Source organism: Hermetia illucens, chromosome 3 (assembly GCF_905115235.1).
Source record: "Hermetia illucens chromosome 3, iHerIll2.2.curated.20191125, whole genome shotgun sequence".
In the NCBI taxonomy this organism is placed as follows: Eukaryota; Metazoa; Arthropoda; class Insecta; order Diptera; family Stratiomyidae; genus Hermetia; species Hermetia illucens.
In genome coordinates this window covers 90,174,999-90,197,352 of record NC_051851.1, presented here as the reverse complement: position 1 = coordinate 90,197,352, position 22,354 = coordinate 90,174,999, and the positions used below count along the sequence as shown (strand labels likewise).

Genomic DNA, 22,354 nt, shown 5'->3' with positions numbered 1-22,354 from the left:
AGGAGACTCCCAAACAGTACCACTGTTCCAATATGGAAAAAGCAAGGTAGTCCAGCAGAATGTTCAAACTACCGTCCGATCCGCTTACTTTCCTATACCATGAAGATTTTTGAACGCATTCTTCACAACCGTATTCGCGAAATCATTGAAATAACCGTGAATCAAGCCGGATTTGTCAAGAATTGTGAACGGTTACTCAAGGAGAAACACCGTGAGAAGCATCAAACTCTTTACATTGCTTTTCTGGATCTGGAGAAAGCGTTTAACTGTGTAGCAGACGAACTTATCTGGTATACTTTACGACAACACTTAGTGCCAGAAGAACTCGTGCGTTGGGTTCAACTGCTGTACCACGATCCGAATAGTAAAGTTTGAAGTGTGTCGGGTGTATCAAAATCGCTTCGTGTCTCTGTTGGTGTTCATCAAGGAAGCGCCATACCAAAAACTCTTCTTTGTTCTTGTTATGGATACTATCACACGGAACATCTAACGTTTAGCGCACTATACACTGTTTTATGCAGATGATGTTTTCCTAGCATCACATAGCAAAAATGATCTCGAGCAACTTGTCCAGAAATGGAATGATCGCCTCATGCAACACGGCCTTAGATTGAATAAATGAATGAATAAAATAAATAAAACTGAATTTTTGTCGACCGACCCTCATGAAACAGGCACAATCACTGTCAGCGGCAGTGATATGCCCAGAACTGAGCGATTAAAATACCTCGGGTCAACGCTATCCGCCAAAGGAAAACTGAGTTATGAAATTGCTTCACGCAGTAACGCAATCTGGATAAAGTGGCGTTCCACAACTGGTGTTCTTTGTGATCGACGTATCAACGAACGTTTCAAATCTAAAATTTACCGCAATGTATTCCGTTCTATCACTTTCTATGGTTCTGAGTATTGGTCGACTATAAAAGACAATGAACGGCACCTTGCGGTAATGGAGACGAAAAAGTTGAGTTGGACTTGTAGCGTGACGCGTTTTGATCACATCCAAAATGAGGATATCCGAGATCGATATGGAGTTACACCGACCGTGCGAAAACTGCGGGAGAAGCGCCTTGGATGGTATGATCACGTAATTCACGCAAACCAGAATTCACTTGCCATGATCGAACCTCAATGGTAAACTACTAAAAGGCAGACCAAAACAACGTGGCTTGATACGCTGGATTAATCCCGATTGGATTCAGATCAGGCATTTGATGGGGCCAAATGGCGAGGGCGACCACGACGAGCCGACCCCGCTTATAAACGGGACAAGGGGTGAAAAAGAAGTAGAGGCTGTAACATAAAGCATCAAGTTTAGTGGAAATCGCACCATTACTAAAGTTATAATAGGTCAAAGTTCTCGCTTCTGTGCAAATTTAATGCAATCTTAGAGATTGAATGTCAGTATCACCAAAAGTGGATAGTTGGATTTCCGCATATACATTACGAGCTAATTTATATAAGACAAACACAAAGCCTTCAGTACTTGAAGCGCCGAGCTTCTGGTTTCTCGACTTGTTTGCTCTTTAAGCAAGTGTCAGTTTTGTAAAGTCGCGGTTATTTTTTAATTCACTGCAAATCCTGCAAAGAATCTTTTCATAGGTGGAGGTATCGGGGTTGACGAGAGGCTTTTATTGAGATACGAATCGGTTGCCTAAGGTACTAGGAATTGTTTCTGATGCCGGTTCGTCAATAATGATGGATACAAGTGTTCACAATAAAAACGAGATTCGAGGGAGTGGAAATGAAAACGCGGGGGGGACTCAATCAGCTGGACCATTGCACCGCCATGGGTGAATGTGATCGACGGCAACATCGAGACAGTTTTGGAATCTGGTGAAGGAATACAGACATATACATACGTCTCAGGAAATTCAAATCTAGATTCTTTACATATCTTGTAAATCACCAAGAGTTTAATTGTTAAAGAGCAGTAATGAAAATGATCTCTTACCTTTAAATACTCTTCCAGCACTTCAATGACATTCGGTGGGATATTATCCTTATCATAGTTAAGTAGATCGTTTAGAAATTGATCAACTTTACCCATCATTAACTTCGCTGCACGCCAACCGCGGTCTCGTGGAATTTTCCCGTTTGGTGCTAGTAAAACCATTACAGCTGCACAGACGTTTACCACGGCCTTCGGTGGAGATCCAAAGGATTTTAGCTCGGTTAAATTGGTTTTGTTGAGAGTGTTTAGGGCTGCTTGGGCCGCAACGAGTGCAGGCTCAGCTTTTCGAAGATCATCTTCGCACATTTTCGTTTTGATGGAAATATCCTCTTCAATTATGCGGACCCGACGTTCTTCTTCGTATACCATCATCCTTTCACGTTGCACTTTTTCACTTTCAGCACCAATTATAACGATGAGCTTGTCGGCAGCTTCATTTTTCGCATTCAGGGTTGCGATTTGAATTGTGAGTTGGTCCTGGAATTAGTTTTAGGGAGAGAAAGCAAATATTAAATATACTCGTATAATTTATTTGCGACGTTATAGCTACATTACAATTAAGCTGTGCGAATGATAACCACAACAGTTAGATGAGTATAATGCCACGTACAAATGACCATCGCAGGACTTATATTCGGAGGATAAGACACAGGGGCAAATCTCGGAAAGTACTCGGTCAAAAAATCTGCCTCTGCCCTGGATGAAACCGTTAGTCAACTTTTTCGATCTTAGTAGAAATGTGTATCTATATCGGTTAAGTACTATAATTCAGGTCTTCGAAATTGCTCGGGCTGACAGTTGGTAGGGATGTTGGTTTTCTTCTGCTGTATGATCACTTTTCACCAATTTAATGTTTATGTTTTAATACTGACATTGTGGGTGATAAAAGCTGATAAACTTGGGGATGGTTTTATGACCTACAGAAAGCTTTATTTTGTAAAGAAACAATGCGGTGATAAATGATAGATATCAATGCATAATATCAGCGGGTATATAATTTATATTAGAGTTGAGCGTCACCTGTGTTAGACTTCAAAGTAACTATTCTGTGAACATTCAGGATACAAATAAACATATTATTACCATCACTTTCGACAATACTAGCTGTATGTCCAGCCAGCTTGATATCGGCTGAGGAAGGTAAAAAAATAAGGGATTCAGTCATATTTTCTAGAGAGAAAGCAGCTTTCTACTTTCATAGTCAAGCACATTTTACATTCTGCTTTCTTTCAATAGAAAAAAGAAATAGATTAGAAGATTTTTCCACAGTTCACTGTAATGAATGTGCATCATATTCTTGTACGGCGAACTGGCCTTATTACTGTTGAAAGCTGAAGTTTTCTAGCAATCTTTGTATTGGTTTTGCTTTGTCTTGAAGAAGTGCGGGTAAATAGATGATGGCATTTCAATTGAACGAAACTTATACATATGATGCATAAGTACCAGTTACAACATCATCATTATCATAGTCATAAAACTAAAAGAACTCCAAAGATTCCGTTTTTTCCAGGTGCCGGCAATCCGCTATCAATAAGGCTGGTATCCTGGCCTACGCCACCGCTCCATCTGAGGCAGGACCACCAATATCGCTTCTCTCGAACGGCTGAGAGTACGCATTGATTTTCTAACAAACCAGATCTCCAAGGAACACATGGGAACTAGCAAGGGTATTGTCTGGTACAGTAAAAGTTTTAATGGTAAGACGTTTCGAATGGGACAGTTTTTGTAAGCTGAAAAAGGCTGTATTGACTGTTAACAACTGTGTGAAGATGTCACCGTCAGTGCTGTTATCAGTTGTGTTTTCGACCCGAGATAGGAGAAATTATCTGCAAGACGGGGCAAAGTTTTTTAAAGACGAAGTTGGCCAAGCTGTGCCTCTCGCGCTCTCCTAGTTCTCCTCGTTCCTCATCCTGCTATTAACAGTGGTTCCGCTTTGGTGTTGTCAAATTTTCTGTTCTGGTCATATTTTCAACTGGTTGTGAGCTCGGAGGATTCTTCGTTTTCTCAACGGTAATTCGGCTAATTCGCAATACGCGAGCGCCTTCAGTACCTCCGCACGATTGTGCTCGTCGTTGACCTTTGAGAGTTCTTACTCAAAGCTGAAACGCACCATGAATCACTTGCTGACGAAGTTCACCTTAGATGAAGGAGTTGGGCAGCGACAAGGTCGCCGCTGTAGTTGTAGCGACTCCCGGAAACCCGGAACACACAACTAATCTTCGCCTTGCCGTCTCTGGGTCTTTGGAAGTGTTAGCGAGCACCGCCGGCAAGATCCACGAGGTTCATGCGCGATCCACGGGCCAAATTACCTCGCGGTTACCGTGTCTAAGCTGGCGGCAACAGTGGGAATTTTGCGTTCGGGAGGTATGTCCCGACCTCGTCTGCGGTTCGCCAATCGAAATGGCGATCGGGTAGTCGGGAGTCGAGGGCATCAACGTGTCCTGCAATTCGCTATTACTGCTGCATTTTGCCAATAAGGCAAAGAAGTGTACCAGCTGGCGCACGTTCACGGCATCAAAAAAATAAACTCGTTGGGAGCTCTGCTGACGGCTACCTAGAACGCAGCTCCACACTACCTAACCGTCTATGATCCTTTGAGCAAGCGCCATTACCTGGTCGACACAGGTGCAGACGTCTCACTCCACCCGGTATCAAACTCAAACAAGCGGCGACAAACTCCTCCTATACACACTTACGTGTACAGGTAAGCGGTTATAACTCCAGGAATTGGACGAAGGTTTCATGGCATCTTGTTATAGCGGATATCAGCAATCCCATATTAGGTTTAGATTTCCTATTCCACTAAGGATTACTATTGTATGTGGAGAAGAAGTCTCTTATATACCCCGTAACCTCGCTCGGTCTTCAGGAAAATTTGTCACCTGCTAAACTGTCAGGTTTCTATCATTTTTGAAGAAATAGTCGACCTTCGCAAAATATAGCAGCATAACCACCGAAAGTATTCCCTTGAAGCCAACTAAGCATGATGTACAGCACCACATCCGCAATACTTGCTACCCTATTTTTCCGAAGCTGCTTCCATTACTACTCCAGAAGCTGTTGCTAAGGAAGAATTTGTTATACTTTTAAAGCAGGTTACTTACCGATCATCAAATGGCTTTCTCCGTTACACATGGTCCCAAAGCTCACTGGTGAATGCAGAACATGTGGGTATTACAGATGTCTGAATGTTCAGATTATTCCAAACCGCTACCCCATACCACTCATCCACTACCTTGGGCACAGCTTCGGTAAATGTCGTGTTTCCGCCACCAAGGGGTACCATAAAATCCTTGTGGCTTTAAAAGATATTCCGAAAATGGCAACATGCACACTTTTCGGACTCTTTGAGCTCACACGGATACCTTTTGGTATGTGTAACGCCGCGCAAACTTTTCAGAGGTTCCTCTCTACTCCTCTCTGTTTTACGAAACCCCTACTTTTGTCTCATGCACTTGAATGTGTTTTGGTTGCTTCCTCTTCTGAGTTTGAGCATTTGGAACAGCTCGAATAAATTTGTCAACGTCTCCTTGAGGCTGGTTTTATACTTCACGTTGAAAAATCCAATAGCAGCTGAAGTTTTTAGGCCACATGATTTCTCCTGAGGGAATCCATGAGGATCCAGGCAAGGCTCAGGCCATCACAGACTCCCCACAAACTTAAACAGTCATGGATCTGCGAAGATTTTTGGGCATGTTAAACTTCTATCGTGGTTTCTTGCCCAAAGTCGCACAACATCAAGCGCTCCTCAACTCCTACTTGTCTGCATCCAATACCAAAGGCTCACCCGTGATTCCGTGGTCTACAGAGGCCATCCATTCACCGAAAGGTGGACCGAAGCTGGCAGCCATTGAGCTTCTTTTCCAAACAATTGAATAGTGAACAAGTGAATAGTTAGCTATTAGCTGCGTACATGTCAATCAAAATGTTCACGGAGCGCATGCCTCTTACTTCCGCTTTTAAGTAGAAGCCGACAAAACATCCTCTTGCCAACTACGGCACCTGAACTTCATTAGTCAGTTTACTTCAGACATCCAGTACGTGGCCGGTAAGGACAATGTAGTTACAGGCGCTTTATCATGCCTTTTAGAGGTCAAACTCTCTGCCATGTTCGGTTTTTCAGCAATTGCCGAGGCGCAGAAAGATGACGTAGTGCTTCAGAGCCTCAGTGATAACCCCGAATACAAATTTCAGGAGCTTCCCCTTTTTGGCTCAGCCTCCTCTGCGAGACCTCTGAAAAGGGACCTTGACTATATATTTCGGCCACTTTTAGCAAGGATGTATTCCATACAGTACACAATCTTGCGCATCCACACCCCACATCAGTACAACGAATTAACTGGTCACTTGAATAAGAATGAATAAGGATGTTAACTCCTGGGCCAGACAGTTCATCGCATCTCAGAAATACCAGAAGTGAAAAGCCACCAAGCATGTACAGAAAAAAGGGCTCAATCCCTCGGTCTACCAAGCATTTTCACACGATCCACATCGACATCATTGGTCCCTTGCGTTATTCGCATAGTTTCAAAAATTGCCCCATAATTCTGAGGCAATACCTCTGGCCGAAATTCCTGCACAATCGTGCGCCGAGGCTTTTTGCCGAGAATGGATCCCACCCTTTCGAGTTCCAGCGGAAGTCATAACTGACAAGAAATGCAATTGGAGTCTATCCTGTTCTCGGACTTAGGTAAACTCGTGGGTTTCAACCGCCACCGGATGACTGCGTTCCACCCACAATCCAATGGGATGCAGGAACGCTGGCATAGGACACTGAAGGCCGCTGGAACACGATGGCTCTTCGTGGTCGTAAGTCATGTCTTTTATTTTACTTCGTACAGCCGATCAGGAAGAGTTTGCCACCAGCTCAGCCGAACTAGTATACGAGGAGAATTTGAAACTCCCCAGCGATCCAGTGTTTGATACCAGTCAGCCCTTTCCACCACTGGTTTTTTGCGCTTGCTCCGGGATATCGTGGTCAAACTAAAATTACCCCCGCCTTACCGTAATTTTGCGACGAAGGCTAACACCCGCAAGGACCTGAATGTCTGCACATTTGTCTTGGCTGGAGGCTTGGCTTTCCCGAACTCTCTGCAGCCACCATATGAGAGTCCATATTAAGTATTAAACAGAGGGAAGCACTTCTTTCGTTTCCATGTCTGGGGGCTGAGATCTCGGGGAAGAGAGGTGCACGACGCATGAGATTTGATGTGCGTTCTTAGAACTGGCGGGCCAGGAGTGGGGTTTTGCCGCTGCAACCTAGTATCAGCTGCGGGTGGGGTAGTGTGGACCCGGTTAGCGGAGATTCACTCGAGCACCACACCAAAGTAGCGCAGCAGAACTCATCACGACTCGAAATTCACCCGTCTGAGCAGCCCGCCTATTGTAGAACAGGTGGGTGTGTGGTGGGAGCTTTATGTATGTTATTGATTTTGCTATTCCCCATAATAGCAACATTGAACAGAAATACGTGGAGAAGAAGGTAAACTATGACTGGTATTCGAAATTGAGCCATGATGCAATGAGATTTGAACTGCGATATTCGGATACAAAAGATAAGCAGTGTTTGCTAACCAAGCATTGCGAGTTGTGTTGCCAATATGAACAAAAGTGAAATGTGGACACTGCATGTTGCTGGAGGACAGACAAGGAATTCTATCATCAAGTCCTCGGAGGAAGTTTGGCGCCAATGTAACAGTGAGGTTTAGTTTCTCTCCGACATTAAAGAAGCCCTCACTAATATCTCGATTTTAAGGCTGTAGCGGACAGCATATGATCAACAAATGAATGGTTGCAAAATAGCAAGTAGCAGTAGAAAGTTCGACCTATACACTGCATAAGTTAGAACTCTTCCCAACTAGCACCAGGTGGTATGTAGACCAAAGATGGCTTTATTGCAGCATCAATGTTTAGGGACCATGAGAATCCTCTCAAATATGCAAGATAATTCCGACGATGGATCTTAAATCCTGCTACTTGATAGATTGTACTGTAAATCTTTACATCTATCCTTTTCGATGATAAGGCGATTGTCCGCATAGATTCGAATCCAAGTGCTGCATCTCAGCATTTTTAGAGTGACGTTGAGTAATGGTTGGCCCACCACAGAATTAAAGCTAATGAAGTGACGTGTAATCATCTCGTCTTCACAATGAAGAATTGAATTTTAGCGGTTAATTTAAGGAAGTAAAATACCTGACAATACAGTTAGATGGAAACATATTGAGGTCAAACTGAGATCAGCTTGAGATTCAATAAATAGCCGTGGGTAATTAACAAGTCTTCCGAGCTACAATTGGAATTATAAAGTATGGATATAGAAAGTAGTGTGTAGTGCACTTTTGATATCGATATTTTTCAACAAGTATGGTTTCCTAGATTGAGAAACGTTAATTCCGTGTACGCGAAAACCTTTATTAAACAACGTGACTTCAAGAGCTTATCTATAAATGACAAGATTAATCAACTAAAATGAACACATTCTCATAAACTTGCCAATAGTATATAGTATTTCCACTCAGGACTACTTCTGTGAGGGATAGCAATAGCTAATGCCTAACTATACATCCCGTATTAGTTGTTCTCCACCTGCTCTTTCATCTGAATGGCACACATAAATCTTTCCGTCTCTGCAAAGACCCTCCCAGTACACAGCCATCTCTTCGACAAATCTAGATCACAAGATGGGTGCCAGAAACAATTCACATGTTCTCGGTGTATTGTCTTCACCTCTAATCGTTGATCCACTCCTGGTCTAACTTCAGTCCATTTAGAGGGTTGAAAGCTTAATCCTTGAAGTAAAGTGGGGTCAGCCCACAATCTGCCTCACTAACGGTAGCAAGCAAGGGACGCCCATGCTCCTTATCATAAAAACGGGCGAATAACGAGCCGACTTGCGTTGATGTGGTGCAGCCCTGTCAGCCATATCCCTGTTACGAAGTTTCAAGACAGGTTCATCAGTTCCACAGCAGAATTTAGATTATGCATTAGGAACTTGGGCATAATAGTCTGTGCCCGCCGCTGCACATTTTCCGGATCGATATTCGTCCACGGAAATATTTCGTATTCATATACCAGCGAAAGGGCTGCGAACACATTAAGTGCACTTATTTTATTCTGCCCCGGGAGATACGATTTCAGCACAAGTTTCCAGGTGGCAGGAATTCGGACGGTAGCGCATCCTTCAAATCGACGACTGGAGCGTAGACTTCTTGTAGAATTCCTACGATCTTGTAGAAGTCTGCGATGTGATGACTTTTGCGATTGGCTTAGATTCGACACTATCAGCAAATACCATCTAAATTGGCGAAATATGACTTCTAAGCTGGTCAGCTTACAAACTGATGTCATCTAAGTACATCAATTGTGCCAGCTCGCAACAAGCACTTACGAAATATTTTATTACAAACCCATGCCATGTAATATCATTTAGTAGTCAGTGGTATACAAAACCAAAGGAGGCTCAATGAATCCCTTTGGGAAACGTCTCTCTATATGTGAGTGGGTTGCAGTTTGTGGTACCCTCAGATGAGCCACTAACAAGGTGGTATGCCACTCTTCTATGACTGTAGCCGAAAACTTTATTAGTTTCGGATGAATGCGTTTCAGACGTAAAACATCGATTAGCGTGGTGCGCGGGACGCTGTCAAAAACATTGGCATAATCGATAGAATAAATGAACTGACTTCCTTCTTACCCAGTTGCCTGTCCTAAAACTACCGCAGTGCTTCAAGCTGTTTATGGCTCTTCGAAGGCTTCGGCCCGATGGAGAAGAAGAGTGCTTTAGCGAAAACTGAAACTGTTGCCCGCAGTGCGTCAGTGTGAGATGTTCAACCAGCCACGAGCAAGTTCGATCAGTTCTTCAGACGCATTCGGTCTTTCTTTCGAGTGCTAAGTGTTATAAAATTAAATCAATGTATTGCGTATTGCGGGAAATGCTCCACGAATCCTTGTTGCAACAAAGGGCGGTAGGATGTTTTACTTGTCCTATTTCCTGTTTAGTTTTCCGTGGATTTTACACAAATTCTTGCGGCTACCCAAAATATGTGTTTTGAGATAGCTCTCCTCTTGTCTTTGGCCATAACTAACCCGGATGGAAATTTTGATCTGCAACTACGCTTAGTACACTTGTTATTTTCGGCTGAAGTTGCCACATATTCGGATGATGGTTCCATAATAATATATAGTGTTTGGCTTAGTAGTTCTAGCCAATCATCTCCTGTAAGCTAAATAAATCCAATTTTGAAGCAGGCTTGCCTTTAGACTGATAAAGTAGAAACGATTGTTTTCCAAGCGAGCATAATCAAGACCAAATTATAATTTGCTCACTTCTTTCCTTTTCGAAACTGCTTTATGCCGGAATTTCTTAATAAAGAACCTGAACGATACGTTAGGGATATATCGGACTGGTGAGTTCCAAGGGCGTTCGTTTTAGTATTGTTGGTTAGTAAGTTAACCATTTGTACCGGGTTTTTTTAGTCAACCCTCGAGGTTCCTTCTTTTATTTTCTCGGTTTATATTTTCTATTTTTCTGGATTGTACTACTTCTAGACAAACACGGAGTAACAAGATGATTTAACTTTCCAGAGACATTCAATGTTTGTTAGTTTATAGCCACACAGCTAAATGAGGGCTCAATCATTTCAGACACAGCGATCACACTAGTGCAAGTCGCTTGGAGAGAAGCTCCGCATTTACGTCCCTCCGTATTATACTTCGTAAAAAAGTTTTCTTCCAATTCACGTAGTCGCAGAAAAGTAGATTTTATTCTACGAAGAATTCAGCTCCATAGAGGGAATGGGACAGAGTATTTTCTTCCTTTAAACTTCAGAGATTTATCGAATGGAATAATAGTAATTTGCTAGGTGACCAAATTTTGATAGAATCATTACGAGCTAAATGTTTCGGATAAAGTTTCAATTCCTCACGTACCTGTAATATATCGACTTGTTTGCTACAATCCGCCAACTTGGCCATTCCATTTTCCAAGCGCTCAATTCTGTTTACCAGCTCGACGGTCTTGGTGGTCACAAGTTTCGAGTAGAGTGCTATAAACTCCAGAAATGTTTTCGGAGTGGTGTAGTTATATCGTTTTTCATTTTGTAGGAATGCCCTTGACATCATGTTCACCGTGCTGTGGACGTATGCCATGTATAGTGATGCCGAACTGATGAGTTGTGTCTGCAAATTGAGGCAGCATTCCAAACTCAAATATTGGCTTTATTTAAAAAGTTTCAACTTACCGGAAGGATTTCAATTTCTGATAGGAATTTTTGGGAAACAGACTCCAGAGCAGATTTCGGCCACTCGTGGAACCAGTCCACATATGTCCGATTAATTATTGCAGGGAATTTCCGTGCCCGTGTTCGGAGGGTGGCTCCTGCCGGGGAGAAGCACAAAACTATTTTGAGCATTCGCCGCACTTTCTCGATAAAAAATTTGTAGCAGCTTTCCTGGTCATCCGAGCTGTTCATCTGTTTCAGTTCATTACGAACGCCATTCATAATACTGTCAATTTGATCGTCGTTGAACAGGTCCGGGATTTCACCAGAAGCGAAGATATCGCTGATAAATGTTAGATGAGCCTCATCGAGAATGTGTGAGTCCGACAGCAGGAACATAGTCCACACATTTTTAATGCCCACTTTCATGTATAGTTCGGCGATATCCGTTCGCATGTCCTGCAAACTGTAGCCACGTTTCAACTGAATTTGAAATGTAGTGAGTGATGAGATGAAGGCTGCCAAACGGGAGAGTGCTTGCTTCCCGGATCCACCGACTCCAATTAGCAGAGCATTCCCATGTGGACTTTCCAAAATTCGATTTATCCTGTTCCAATAAAGCAGAGAGGATGTCAAGGCTTGTTCGCTGCCTATTCAGGATTATATGTGTAATTTACTACGACATATAACGGCAACATGGACGAATTACATAATAGCCTAAATAGGTGCTATTCGAAATTAGCGTTTAGCCGGTTAGGTAATTCGTCTGCATTACTAAAACTGCATGCATCGACCTTTTTTGCAATGGCGATAGTAAACAACTTTGGTGTCATCATAGGAAAACATTGATAATGGATGAAGGAATCAACATCCAATTTCAACCTTCTACGGATTATTATTCTCACCTGCAAATATGTTTGATAGCATCTTCGAACAGAACCAGGTTCATGTAGCCGATTGATTCACTATACCCTTTCTGTGCTTCCACTAGTATCTCCAACAGTTGACTCCATGACTTCACAACCATGTATTTTTGATCCAGCAGCGACTGAGCGAAGTGACAAAATACAAGAGGTTCTGCAAAAACGAATTCTTCATCGAACTCGTCCACGTATTTCTTGAAAGTATCTCGGATGATGGTGTTAAAGGACTTTATGTCGTTACTTTCTAGAAATCGGTCCCTGTAAACTCGATGGGCCTCATGCACGTAGAATCGAATTAGGTCATTCGGTTTAGGGCAGGAACTGGGTCGGGAAAGTAGGAGTCCTTGGAAGATATTGGTCATATCTCGAAGGTTGAAAATGTAATGAAATTTTATCGCTGTCGGAAGGAATGTGTTTTCTATCCGTCGATGTAATGCGATTCCAGCTAGAACGAGAGTCGGTGCAATCGCTTTCACTTCCTTTGTAAAATTGTACAGGGGATTTTCGATGTGATGAGTAAATATTGAGGAGTAGATGTTGCATAGTACATCATCATTTGAATGGTTTACAGCGAAAACGAAAAAATGGCGTTGCAGACGAGGGTCAATGGTGAAAGATCCTGCTGTTGGGTTCATGCAGGCGGCAAATTGGCAATTTTTGATATCCTTGAGCATGAGTTTCGTTTTGTCGTACCACTGACGATAGTCCATATATTGTCTTATAATGGTGTGAGGCTGTGTGGTTCCGTAGGCATCCACTTCAGCCATATTTAGATCATTAATAAAATATAACAGGTTCTTGTTTCTTCTAGGGCCAAATGAACGCCCAGATATTTTCTCAAGAGGTGTGTCCAGGATTCGTTGAAACATTTCTGCGGAAGTGTAGAAATTGAAATGTGTCTTTTGGACAGTCAGTTTATCGTGAAAATTATTGAAAAGGAGCCGTAAGATAGAATTTTTTCCCGATCCGGAATTTCCCATTAATAATACAGGATATCCCTTGGAGATGAGGAGTTGTAGAAAGAATATGTGCTTTGTTGTTTCTGGCGTTGGAATGATGACATTCTGCAAAACGAAGTAAAATATAATGCACATTTTTGAGATTTTCTGAAAAAAACAAGAATGTTACAATGTAGCCAGCGCTGCAAAAGATTGGCGGCGTTGTATCTTTTTATAAATGCGTAAAAAGCCATTTTGCCCGTGAGAAATGTCTCGTAAAATTGTTTCATTGTCTCCTAAAATTATTAAAATATCTTGTTTCCAAGGATTTGTGGAAAACAAACTCTTATTAAAATCAGTTCACTGCCTGCGACTGTTGTGTATTGACACGACATTTTGGGAATAGGTTGGAACTGGATGGAGTGGGGGTGGGTCCTTATAAGTGCACAATGGGGTGTAAATGTTTCCACCGAATATATGAATATATCCAGGATTTAAAGAACCCACACTTAGAAACTACCTACCCGACAAAGTTGTTGCACCCAAATACTTTCAGTGTGAGTCTTCTCCTTCTTTAGTCTTTGTCCTGTTCAGAACCGGGGTCGCCTTGACTTGATTTGGGTGGAGTCAAGAGGTTCTCAAATTACAACCTAGCGTATGAAATCATCTTTGTTTCGACTGGTCTTTCGGTCGTTTCCCATTAACTTCGATGCAGAGACCAATCTTAGCAAGTGAGTTCCAATCAGCACATTCACCATTGTCTAGCCCTGATCCGAGATATTGAAATTGCTTAGTTCTCGGCAGGTCGCTGGCATTGTCAGTGATAGAGCCTGTTTCATTCGGGTGATACGTCAAAAATTCTGTGTTATTCACATTTCCTCTTAGATCGCCTTGTAAAATGCAGTCACTCCTGTTTGGAACGTCAAATGTCAGTAACATGAACAAGTACAAGTAAAGCCATCGCGCACTCATATAAGTTTTCAGATATAATACACAAAGCGTTCTCTTGGTAAACATGGAGAAATCTTTCTTGGTTTTCAAAGGCATTTGGTTATCTGTTATGCCGTACAAATTCTTCATCGTTACGTCATCCAACCAGTCCAACATCTCAGATCTTTATATGGTTCCCGAAAAGCTGTTTTGCGCCATGTATTCCTGAGCCAATCAATTCGTTGATCGCTTTCTGGATTCCACTACGCATTGAAATGTTGCATTTAATGTGTGATCTGCACACTGCCACTTTCGCCATTTGATCAACTCGTCCACGGACAACTGGCCTCTACGCTGGCGAAGATTTTTTTCGAAATGGTATCAGGCCAGCCTAACTATGCGACCTCACAGACAAGTGTTGACGACGACTTGAAGCTTTAGTGTAACAGTCGTGCTCACTTTCTATATGCTACTCCCACATAGTAAACTGGAAGGACATTAGCACAGAACAGTATCGACTTGATCTTGGTGTTGAGGCTGCATTTCCAGATTTTAGGCAATACAGCGGAGGCGCTTCGGTGCCCCCGTTGCCAGAAACCATGCTTCCTAGATTTACGAATCGACCGACGCCCATACTCTGCCCATTAATGCAGATAGGAGGAGTGCGATGGCCCATCAGATTGAGGGGATGTTGAGGAAGATAATTTAAAATCGACAATGTTTCTTACAATGTTTTTTCATTTACAATGGCGCGATGATTGAGTTAGTTCACCGTCAGTTTCTCGACCTTGTTGCCCTGGATTTGAATGCAAATGTCGTATTTTTGTGTGCACCTTATGCTTGTCTTACTAGTGTAAACCTATTACTTGTGTAGCATTAATTGTTGATGATATTGAAACTGAAATACAGTCACAATGAAAATAAAATACGGAAAAAGAAACAATAGTATTAAGTAGGTAGAAACTGTATAGATACTGTATACTCCACGAACGGACACAATCACGCCATAGTTTTGACAAAGCCGGCTAAGCTAATTTTAGCGTTTTCCAAAATCTTATCTTATTCTCTTATATTCATGCTGTGAGTTCAGGAAGTTTAACTTACGCCACTATAGCACTCTAAAAGTGTGAGATTTACAGTTACAACTGATTTGGTATCGCCAAGGGAGTCATTAGTCACCAAGGGAGCTACAATTTATTGCAAAGATGTTCATTGAATTTTGTCCAATCCTAGAATTGCGTGTTTATATTCCGGGCTGTTCGCTTGCAGGCTGTTATGCCAATTACTTCACTACTTCTTGGTCCTCCGAACTTAGGGACGCAGCCTACGTTTGCAGATATATCAGTCATCTAAGACATCGCTTCAATTTTTTCTCTTTTATGCTACACTATACCCAGATACAATTGATGACACAAAAAATTGATTCCTCGGATCCGACACAGGGATGACTCCCTTAAATGGAAACCACCAGAAAAACATAATGCAGTCCTGCAGCTTTGTTAGTCTCGCTGCCAGCAAATAGAAGGAAGCTTTGACATGGTTAATCTGACCAACCTATATGTTGCAGTGCATGCATGCAGTCCCTCTGTCCTCCTTCACGAAGAATCTCATCTCATCACTTTTTCTGATTTGGGGTGTCGGTTTGCTTAAATTCGATTACACAACTCAAACCAGTTATCCTCACGTTTCTGACTTTCCTTTCTTCCACTTGTTTCGTAAATGGTGTAAGAATAGTTACTAACAGGCAGGATTTATTGTGTAGTCTCTTCGCTACTGCGAGACCCTGTACGGGGGTCCCGCGACTGTATGCGCTATCCTTCGCGAGCAGTTTCACTGTGCAAAAGCGCATCAAGGATGATCTAGTTTCTACGAATACACTACAGTTTCCTGATATCATTGCATTTCAATTTATCCAGGAGAAAGTGAAGAACTATGTGGTGGCTGTCTCCGAGTATCTTGAGACACTTTTTGTTCAGTTCGATCGCAAAGCTTAAAACCTCCACCTTTGTAGGTATACCCTTTATGGCATACAAAAACTTTATTCTCCTGTGTTCGAAGTCGATGCCGTGTTCTATTCACCAAGCATGAGGATTGTGACCTCGCCTTCTTTCGAGGGTCAATTATCCAACATCCCACAGAATTTGTCCTGCAAAGCAGCAGTATTCGCAATAGTGAATTCGGTCCAACCGCCAGAACTCAAAGCTGGGGTTAAATGCTGGAGCCACTTTAAGGCATCCTCATCAGTGCACTCCAAATAGAGGAGAACATTGCAAAAACCTTGATTGTTAAATCTTGGCTTCGTTTCCACAGGTATTCTAAGAGAATGGAAAATTGCTATTCTGACATTGGCATCCTTGAAAAACTCCAGACGGAGAAGGATTAAGGCGACTCTCCCGCGCCTAAAAACGCGACAAAATGTACCAACTGGAGTAGGGCTGGCAATCCTACACAGAAAACCGATGTTACGAAACCACGAAAAGAGCCTCGGACAGGATGGATTTCAAAACGACGAACCTGTCAATGACAACGGATTAACGATTTGCGCTTTTTCTCATGGAAAGTACACTGCCTGTACAGACCGAATGCTGCTGAGCAACTAAACCATACCCCGTTCCAATATAAGGCTGACGTAACAGCGTTGCAAGAGATGGAGATGGACAGGGACCGGTTTCCTGGAGAAAAGCCGCTACACTATATATATTATCGCGGTCATCCAGTAAACCATGTGGTCGGAGTAGGTTTCTTAGTCACCCAAAAAATGAAACCTGCTGTTATCGGCTTTGAAAATATAAGCGCGCGTTTGCGAGGCAAGTTTAGAAATATAAGCCTTATAAACGTTCACGCCCCTACAGAGGAGACTACAGAGTCGGAAAAGGATACCTTCTGCGAGGCAGTTGAGCGGACCCTCCAAGCCTGTCCCAAATATGATATCAAAATCATACTTGGAGATTTCAACAGTCATGCAGGGACGGATACCGTAGTCAGGCGATACATCGGCAATCATAGTTTACATACGGATACCAATGATAACGGACTGCGGATTATTCAGTTAGCAGTATCGCACGAAATGGTTGTTGGAAGTACCTGATTTACGCGGAAAGTGATCCACAAACATACATGGGCCTCTCCAGATGAGACCACTTTCAACCAAGTTGATCACGTGCTGATTGAACCGCGACACCGGTCGCCTTGATGAATGTCAGAACATATAGGGGGTTCAATATAGACTCCGACAACTAACTCGTTGGCATAGTGCTGCCAGCTCTGATTACGACACAACTTACATTCCTCTCTGACAATCGGGTGAGAGTGAATAACGAAGCCATTCACAACACAGCCTTCCGGAACATCTATAAAGGCGAAACGGATGGTACAATAACCGCAGTCAACACAGGTCCCCAAGATGAAGCATCAACAAATGATCTTCACAAACAGCTGAAAAACATCATTATTGATACGGCCACAAATAAACTTGTCTCCAGCCGCAAGAAGAGTCGCAACCGTACCAGGCGCGCAAGTTTTACCAACACACCTCGATTCTCATCCTGCCGAGACGAAAAAGGAAATCTGATACTTTGATGAACTATTGGACAACTAGAAGATCGGCGAGTTGGAGGTCCCGCCAACTGAAGACGACGGACAAATACTGCCACCACCAAGCATAGGAAAAACAGTCCGTGCAGTTCATCGGCTTAAAAACCAGAAGTCGCTAGGGGCCAATGGAATTACAGCCGAATTGGTTCAATATGGAGGTGATGAATGACACTAAGCGGTTCCTCAACTGACGCTCAAAGACAGCGAATCAATGCCTGACGACCGGAAACGACACATTATCTCTCTCATACATAAAAAGGGGATATCACACAATTAAGCAATTATTGAGGTATTACGTTGCTGGGTACCCTCTATAAGATATTCTTCTCTATTTTGCTAGGCCGGATAGCCCCATACACCCAGAACATTATTGGCCCCTTACCAAAGAGGCTTCATTCCAGGCAAATCAGCAACAGATCAGATTTGCTCTGTGCGGCAAGCGATGGAAAAACTGTTGGAATATGGACATCGGTTGCACTATTTTTTCATCAACTTTAAAGCCGACTATGAGAGCATAGCCAGGGTAAAAATGTACACGGCCATGAGAGAATTCGATATCCCAATGAAATTGATAAGACTGACTGGGTTGACCCTGACCGATGTGCGAGGCCAGATAAAAGCAACAGGATCACTCTTCAACATCAACAACGGTCTAAGACAAGGGGATAACCTATCATGCGTCCTCTTCAACCTGGTCCTGGAGAAAGTGATTGGCGATGCCGATGTAAATGCCAGAGGCACCATCTTCTTTTGTGGACCCCCGATATCATGGGAAGAACAACCCGAGATATACAGTCTACCTTCACCCAGATCGAGCAGGCGGTGCGGGATCTTGGGCTGCACATTAATGAAGGCAAGACGAAGTATATGGTGGCAACGTCAGCGCCAAAACCAAAGGAACGAACAACATCGAATCGCACCACGGAGACTATAACTTTGAGACCGTTGAAAATTTCTCCTATTTAGTGTGGAAGATCACAACCGATAACAGTTATGACGATGAAATCCGCGCACCGTTGATGGCAGCCAACAGAGCCTATTTCAGTTTACGAAAACTGTTTGGCTCGAAACGTCTCACTATAGGGGTCAAAGATCTTACTGTGAAAGACTATGATCTTGCGAGTCCTTCCGTATTTCTCGCAGACTCTTGCCCGCGTTCAAGAGAAGAATCGTCCGAAGAATTTTTGGCCCCCTACATGAGGACGACGACCGTCTGGATTTGATTAAAATTCGGCCGAACAAGTTGCGGTGGGCGGTTCACTTAATCCGTATGGATGAGGATGATCCACCCCGGAAAGTCTATAATAGCAATATCTATGGTAGAAAAAGAAGACGAGGGAGACCCTGTCTGAGATGAAGCGATGGCGTAGGTCAGGATGCTAGACAGCTTTAAGGGATATCGAATTGGTAGACCTCGGCGCATAACCGGGATGTCTGGAGTTCCTTATTAAGGCAGGCCTAGACTGGATACCGGTTGTTACGCCGTTGATGAGGGTGATCCGGCGGGGGGGCAGAAGCCAGAAATTAGGCTGCAACTTGCGGATATGTTCTCTTCTATCTCGGCTTCGTGTCCGTATTCTTATGGAAGGGATCAGTTGCGTTGAGACCAGGGATTTGATCATCGCCCGGCAAACCGATGCTAATCCCCGGGGGAAGCGTGGATGTAGGCCTTCGACACAATAAAGCATTGTTCACCATAGATGTGTTAGTCTTATGCTTCTTGTGCTCATTACCGCTGAAAAAAAGAATCTGCTGCATCCAGTGAGGGTCACACCGAGGTTACCAATTGGTCCCAACCTTCCGTCGAAGATTTAGCTCCGCACATCACCGCGTCTGGTAGTGCAGCTACATCCATGTCAGCATTTCCAAGGTATTTCACCTTCTTCGGTAGTGCCTTTCTCTGCCGCCGGTTTGGAGCCACCTCAGGTTCGCGGAGACCGAGCCGCTTGGCTCAAATTTCAGCTTAAACCGTGCCGGAGGCACTCCATGCATGTTTTCTATTGAGTTGGAAAGTATGCCTTCACCAGATTTCCTCATAGGGGATATCAATTTAGTCAGGCCTCCCAAATAAAAGTCTGTAACTTCTTACCGCCTGGAGAGTTTAAATCCATAGGTTCCATATCATGTAAGCTACCAAAGATTCTTCCACCACGGCACGGTTTTGTCCAAGGAGGTAATGCACATTATAATGGACCCTTTGCTATGGCTCCTGAAGCACACAAAGACCTTTACAGAAGCATTTGAGGACAATCTAACCCAAAAAGGTATTGGCAAGTTTGCTGCGAACGCCGTATTTAACCGCATGAATGCGACTCTGCATGATATAATCACAATTGGTGCTTCCGTAAAAGATTTACAGTGAACCCTAAGCAGACTGGATTAGTTAGATGGGGCAGATACGCATCATTTTTGGGAGGCGCAAATCCAATTGGTGAAAGAAGCCAAGTTGTGTCAGCACTAAATTGCTTTGGACGAAGCGATCCAGCGGAGGATACGGACTACTATGCCAAAATTCTAGATGCATCACCCAAATTTTTCCGCGGAGTGGAGGAGCCTGCCTCGTAACATTGAAGGCAGGGGTGCGGTTGACATTGCAAACCAACATCACCGTCAAGCGACTCGCTTCGTGCTTACTTTTACAGCAAGAAGCAGGCGAGTCCCTTGCATTCGTCTACCTGCAAGGCAGATTGAGGGCTGACTCCACCTGAGTGGGATAAAGTCAGACAAAGAGCGATGAGGTCAACGGAAGTCGAAAGCAATGTGCAGTACGTACATCTAGCAGCTATTTGTCAATCTGCATTTGTTGATGGCTGTGCCCTGAGGAATTCTTTGTTGAGACGGATGGATCTATGTGTGCCATTCAGGATGATGTGACCGTCACTCGAGCTTATGAAAAGCGCATAATGAAAGAGCGGGTAGACAACATTGCACAATTACATTTCGGACTGGCGTGTGTGGAGAGGAAGAGAAGTTCTCGACGGATTCTACCATTAACCTAACACCGGCCATCACTAGCAGAGGCCCTGTATATTTTAAGTAGGTAGGATCGTCCCAACCTAAATGTTTGGTACCTGATGCTAGTATTAGGCAAATGCGGCCCCTGCCTACATTGGGACAACTCGGAAAAACAAAAATAATGCATAAATTCTACAATAGGCGTTACAAAAGATTAGAGTACTTGGAGCGTCTCCTCCTTTAGACTAAACTAACTAGTTGCGAACATCTCTGCGCTAAATTATGTTCAGTTGTCCTGAAATCAAACAGTTTCGTGAGTGACCACACAGTTTGCGGAATAAATGTATTCTGGAATGGCCATAAAAAATACTACACAATAGAATAGGGGCTCTGCGTTCCAAACTATCATTTACAAATTGCATTTTTTGAAATCTGAAGTTAGCTCATTCATGCCTGACATCGCACTCACTGCTCGATCAAAACAAAAACCTTTTATAGCAACATTGCATGATATAGAAACATTTTCTACCGAATTTGCAATTACGTTGGATCCCATTAAAGTGTTGTGTAATCGAATCTTCTTGACATGCAAAACATACAAAACTTACAAAGCTTCAACTGCATGCACTCAACAAATCCTTTTACTTACAGTCAAGGGTTTCTCATTGTCCATTTCAAAGGTTGGCACCAGCTTGCACCAGGGTGAAAATTGAATAGTTTGCAAATCAATGCAGTAGTCGAAAACAGTCCCTTTGGCTGGGAACCGGATCGCTTTAAATTCTGTTGTATACCATTTGTGAAATTCTTTCTGCCAATCAATTAAATGATCCTGAAGGAGGCTCGATCCAGTGCCCCAAATCAATGCGAAGTTGAAAAGCGTTTCATAGAATTGTTCGACATCGTTTTCTGGCGGGTGTGCATTATCAAGAAAACATTCTAGGAGATGGCAAACCATTTGGATGAAAGCGATATCGGTGATGGGAGCAATATGTTGAAAACTTCCCAGTTTAGGTATAATCACAGGAATGTACTTTTCAAATAAAACAAGGAGAAAGCCCCGCTCCACGAGATTTCCTCTCGATTCGAGCCATGACGACACATAGCTGAAAAGAGAAATGAGAATTAGAGTTCAATGAGCAAGGAATCCTGTCTCGGTGTAGAAAACATTATCAAGTGTAACACTCCAGTTACTCGAACCAGGAAGTATTGGAAGATTGAGCTTAGTCATTTAATTTAGGAGGATTTTATGGTTTCTGTTCTAAAAGAGACTTGAGAGTCCTTCGGGACATTGAATCAAATTTCTTTTGAAAATTATATCTCATGCAAGTTCTTACGGCAGCCATCCCAAATCCTGGCGATTGATGTACAATACTCCAGCACGTGAAACCGTCGCCGGGGTGGCAGCTTCTAGATGACCTACTTCGAAGAGTAACCGCATTTCCCTCTTCAGGGTTATTCGTTCATTATTGGCTAATGTTAAAACTTTATTATCGTCCATAACGGTGTTCAAGCTTTCAATCCATATCGGATCGATGTCTCCATCAAGGACTATCCATTTCGGACCGCTTCCATTCATATTTACTTGATCCCTCATAATGACTGAGAGGAGTCCATCCTTCCACTCACGAGTCGTTGCATTTACACATCCGAAAAGTTCGTCGTTGCTCACCGCCTTTGGGTTCAATACGTCGTAATGCGGTTTTAATTGCTGCAACTTGTAAGCAGTGAAAAGCGTTTGCCAGATTCTTGTCTTCCCGCTCCCCGCACTCCCGACTATGAATAAAGAGTGCCGAACGTCCAGGAGCTCCTGAAGGGAGAAATCAAGTGTGAGTAAAGTTG

At 43.1% G+C, this 22,354-nt stretch overlaps 1 protein-coding gene across 2 annotated transcripts in view; it reads right to left on the bottom strand.

Moving 5' to 3' along the window:
• Positions 1–22,354, bottom strand: part of LOC119652359 (dynein beta chain, ciliary) — a 155,248-nt gene that overhangs the window by 35,939 nt on the left and 96,955 nt on the right. For both annotated transcript variants that reach the window (XM_038056444.1, XM_038056445.1), the window contains exons 21-26: positions 21,850–22,322; positions 21,165–21,618; positions 12,081–13,162; positions 11,197–11,782; positions 10,886–11,134; positions 1,955–2,431 (exon numbers count right to left, since the gene is read on the bottom strand). In XM_038056444.1, the coding sequence (XP_037912372.1) occupies positions 1,955–2,431; positions 10,886–11,134; positions 11,197–11,782; positions 12,081–13,162; positions 21,165–21,618; positions 21,850–22,322 (3,321 nt within the window). The remainder of the gene's footprint in view (positions 1–1,954; positions 2,432–10,885; positions 11,135–11,196; positions 11,783–12,080; positions 13,163–21,164; positions 21,619–21,849; positions 22,323–22,354) is intronic.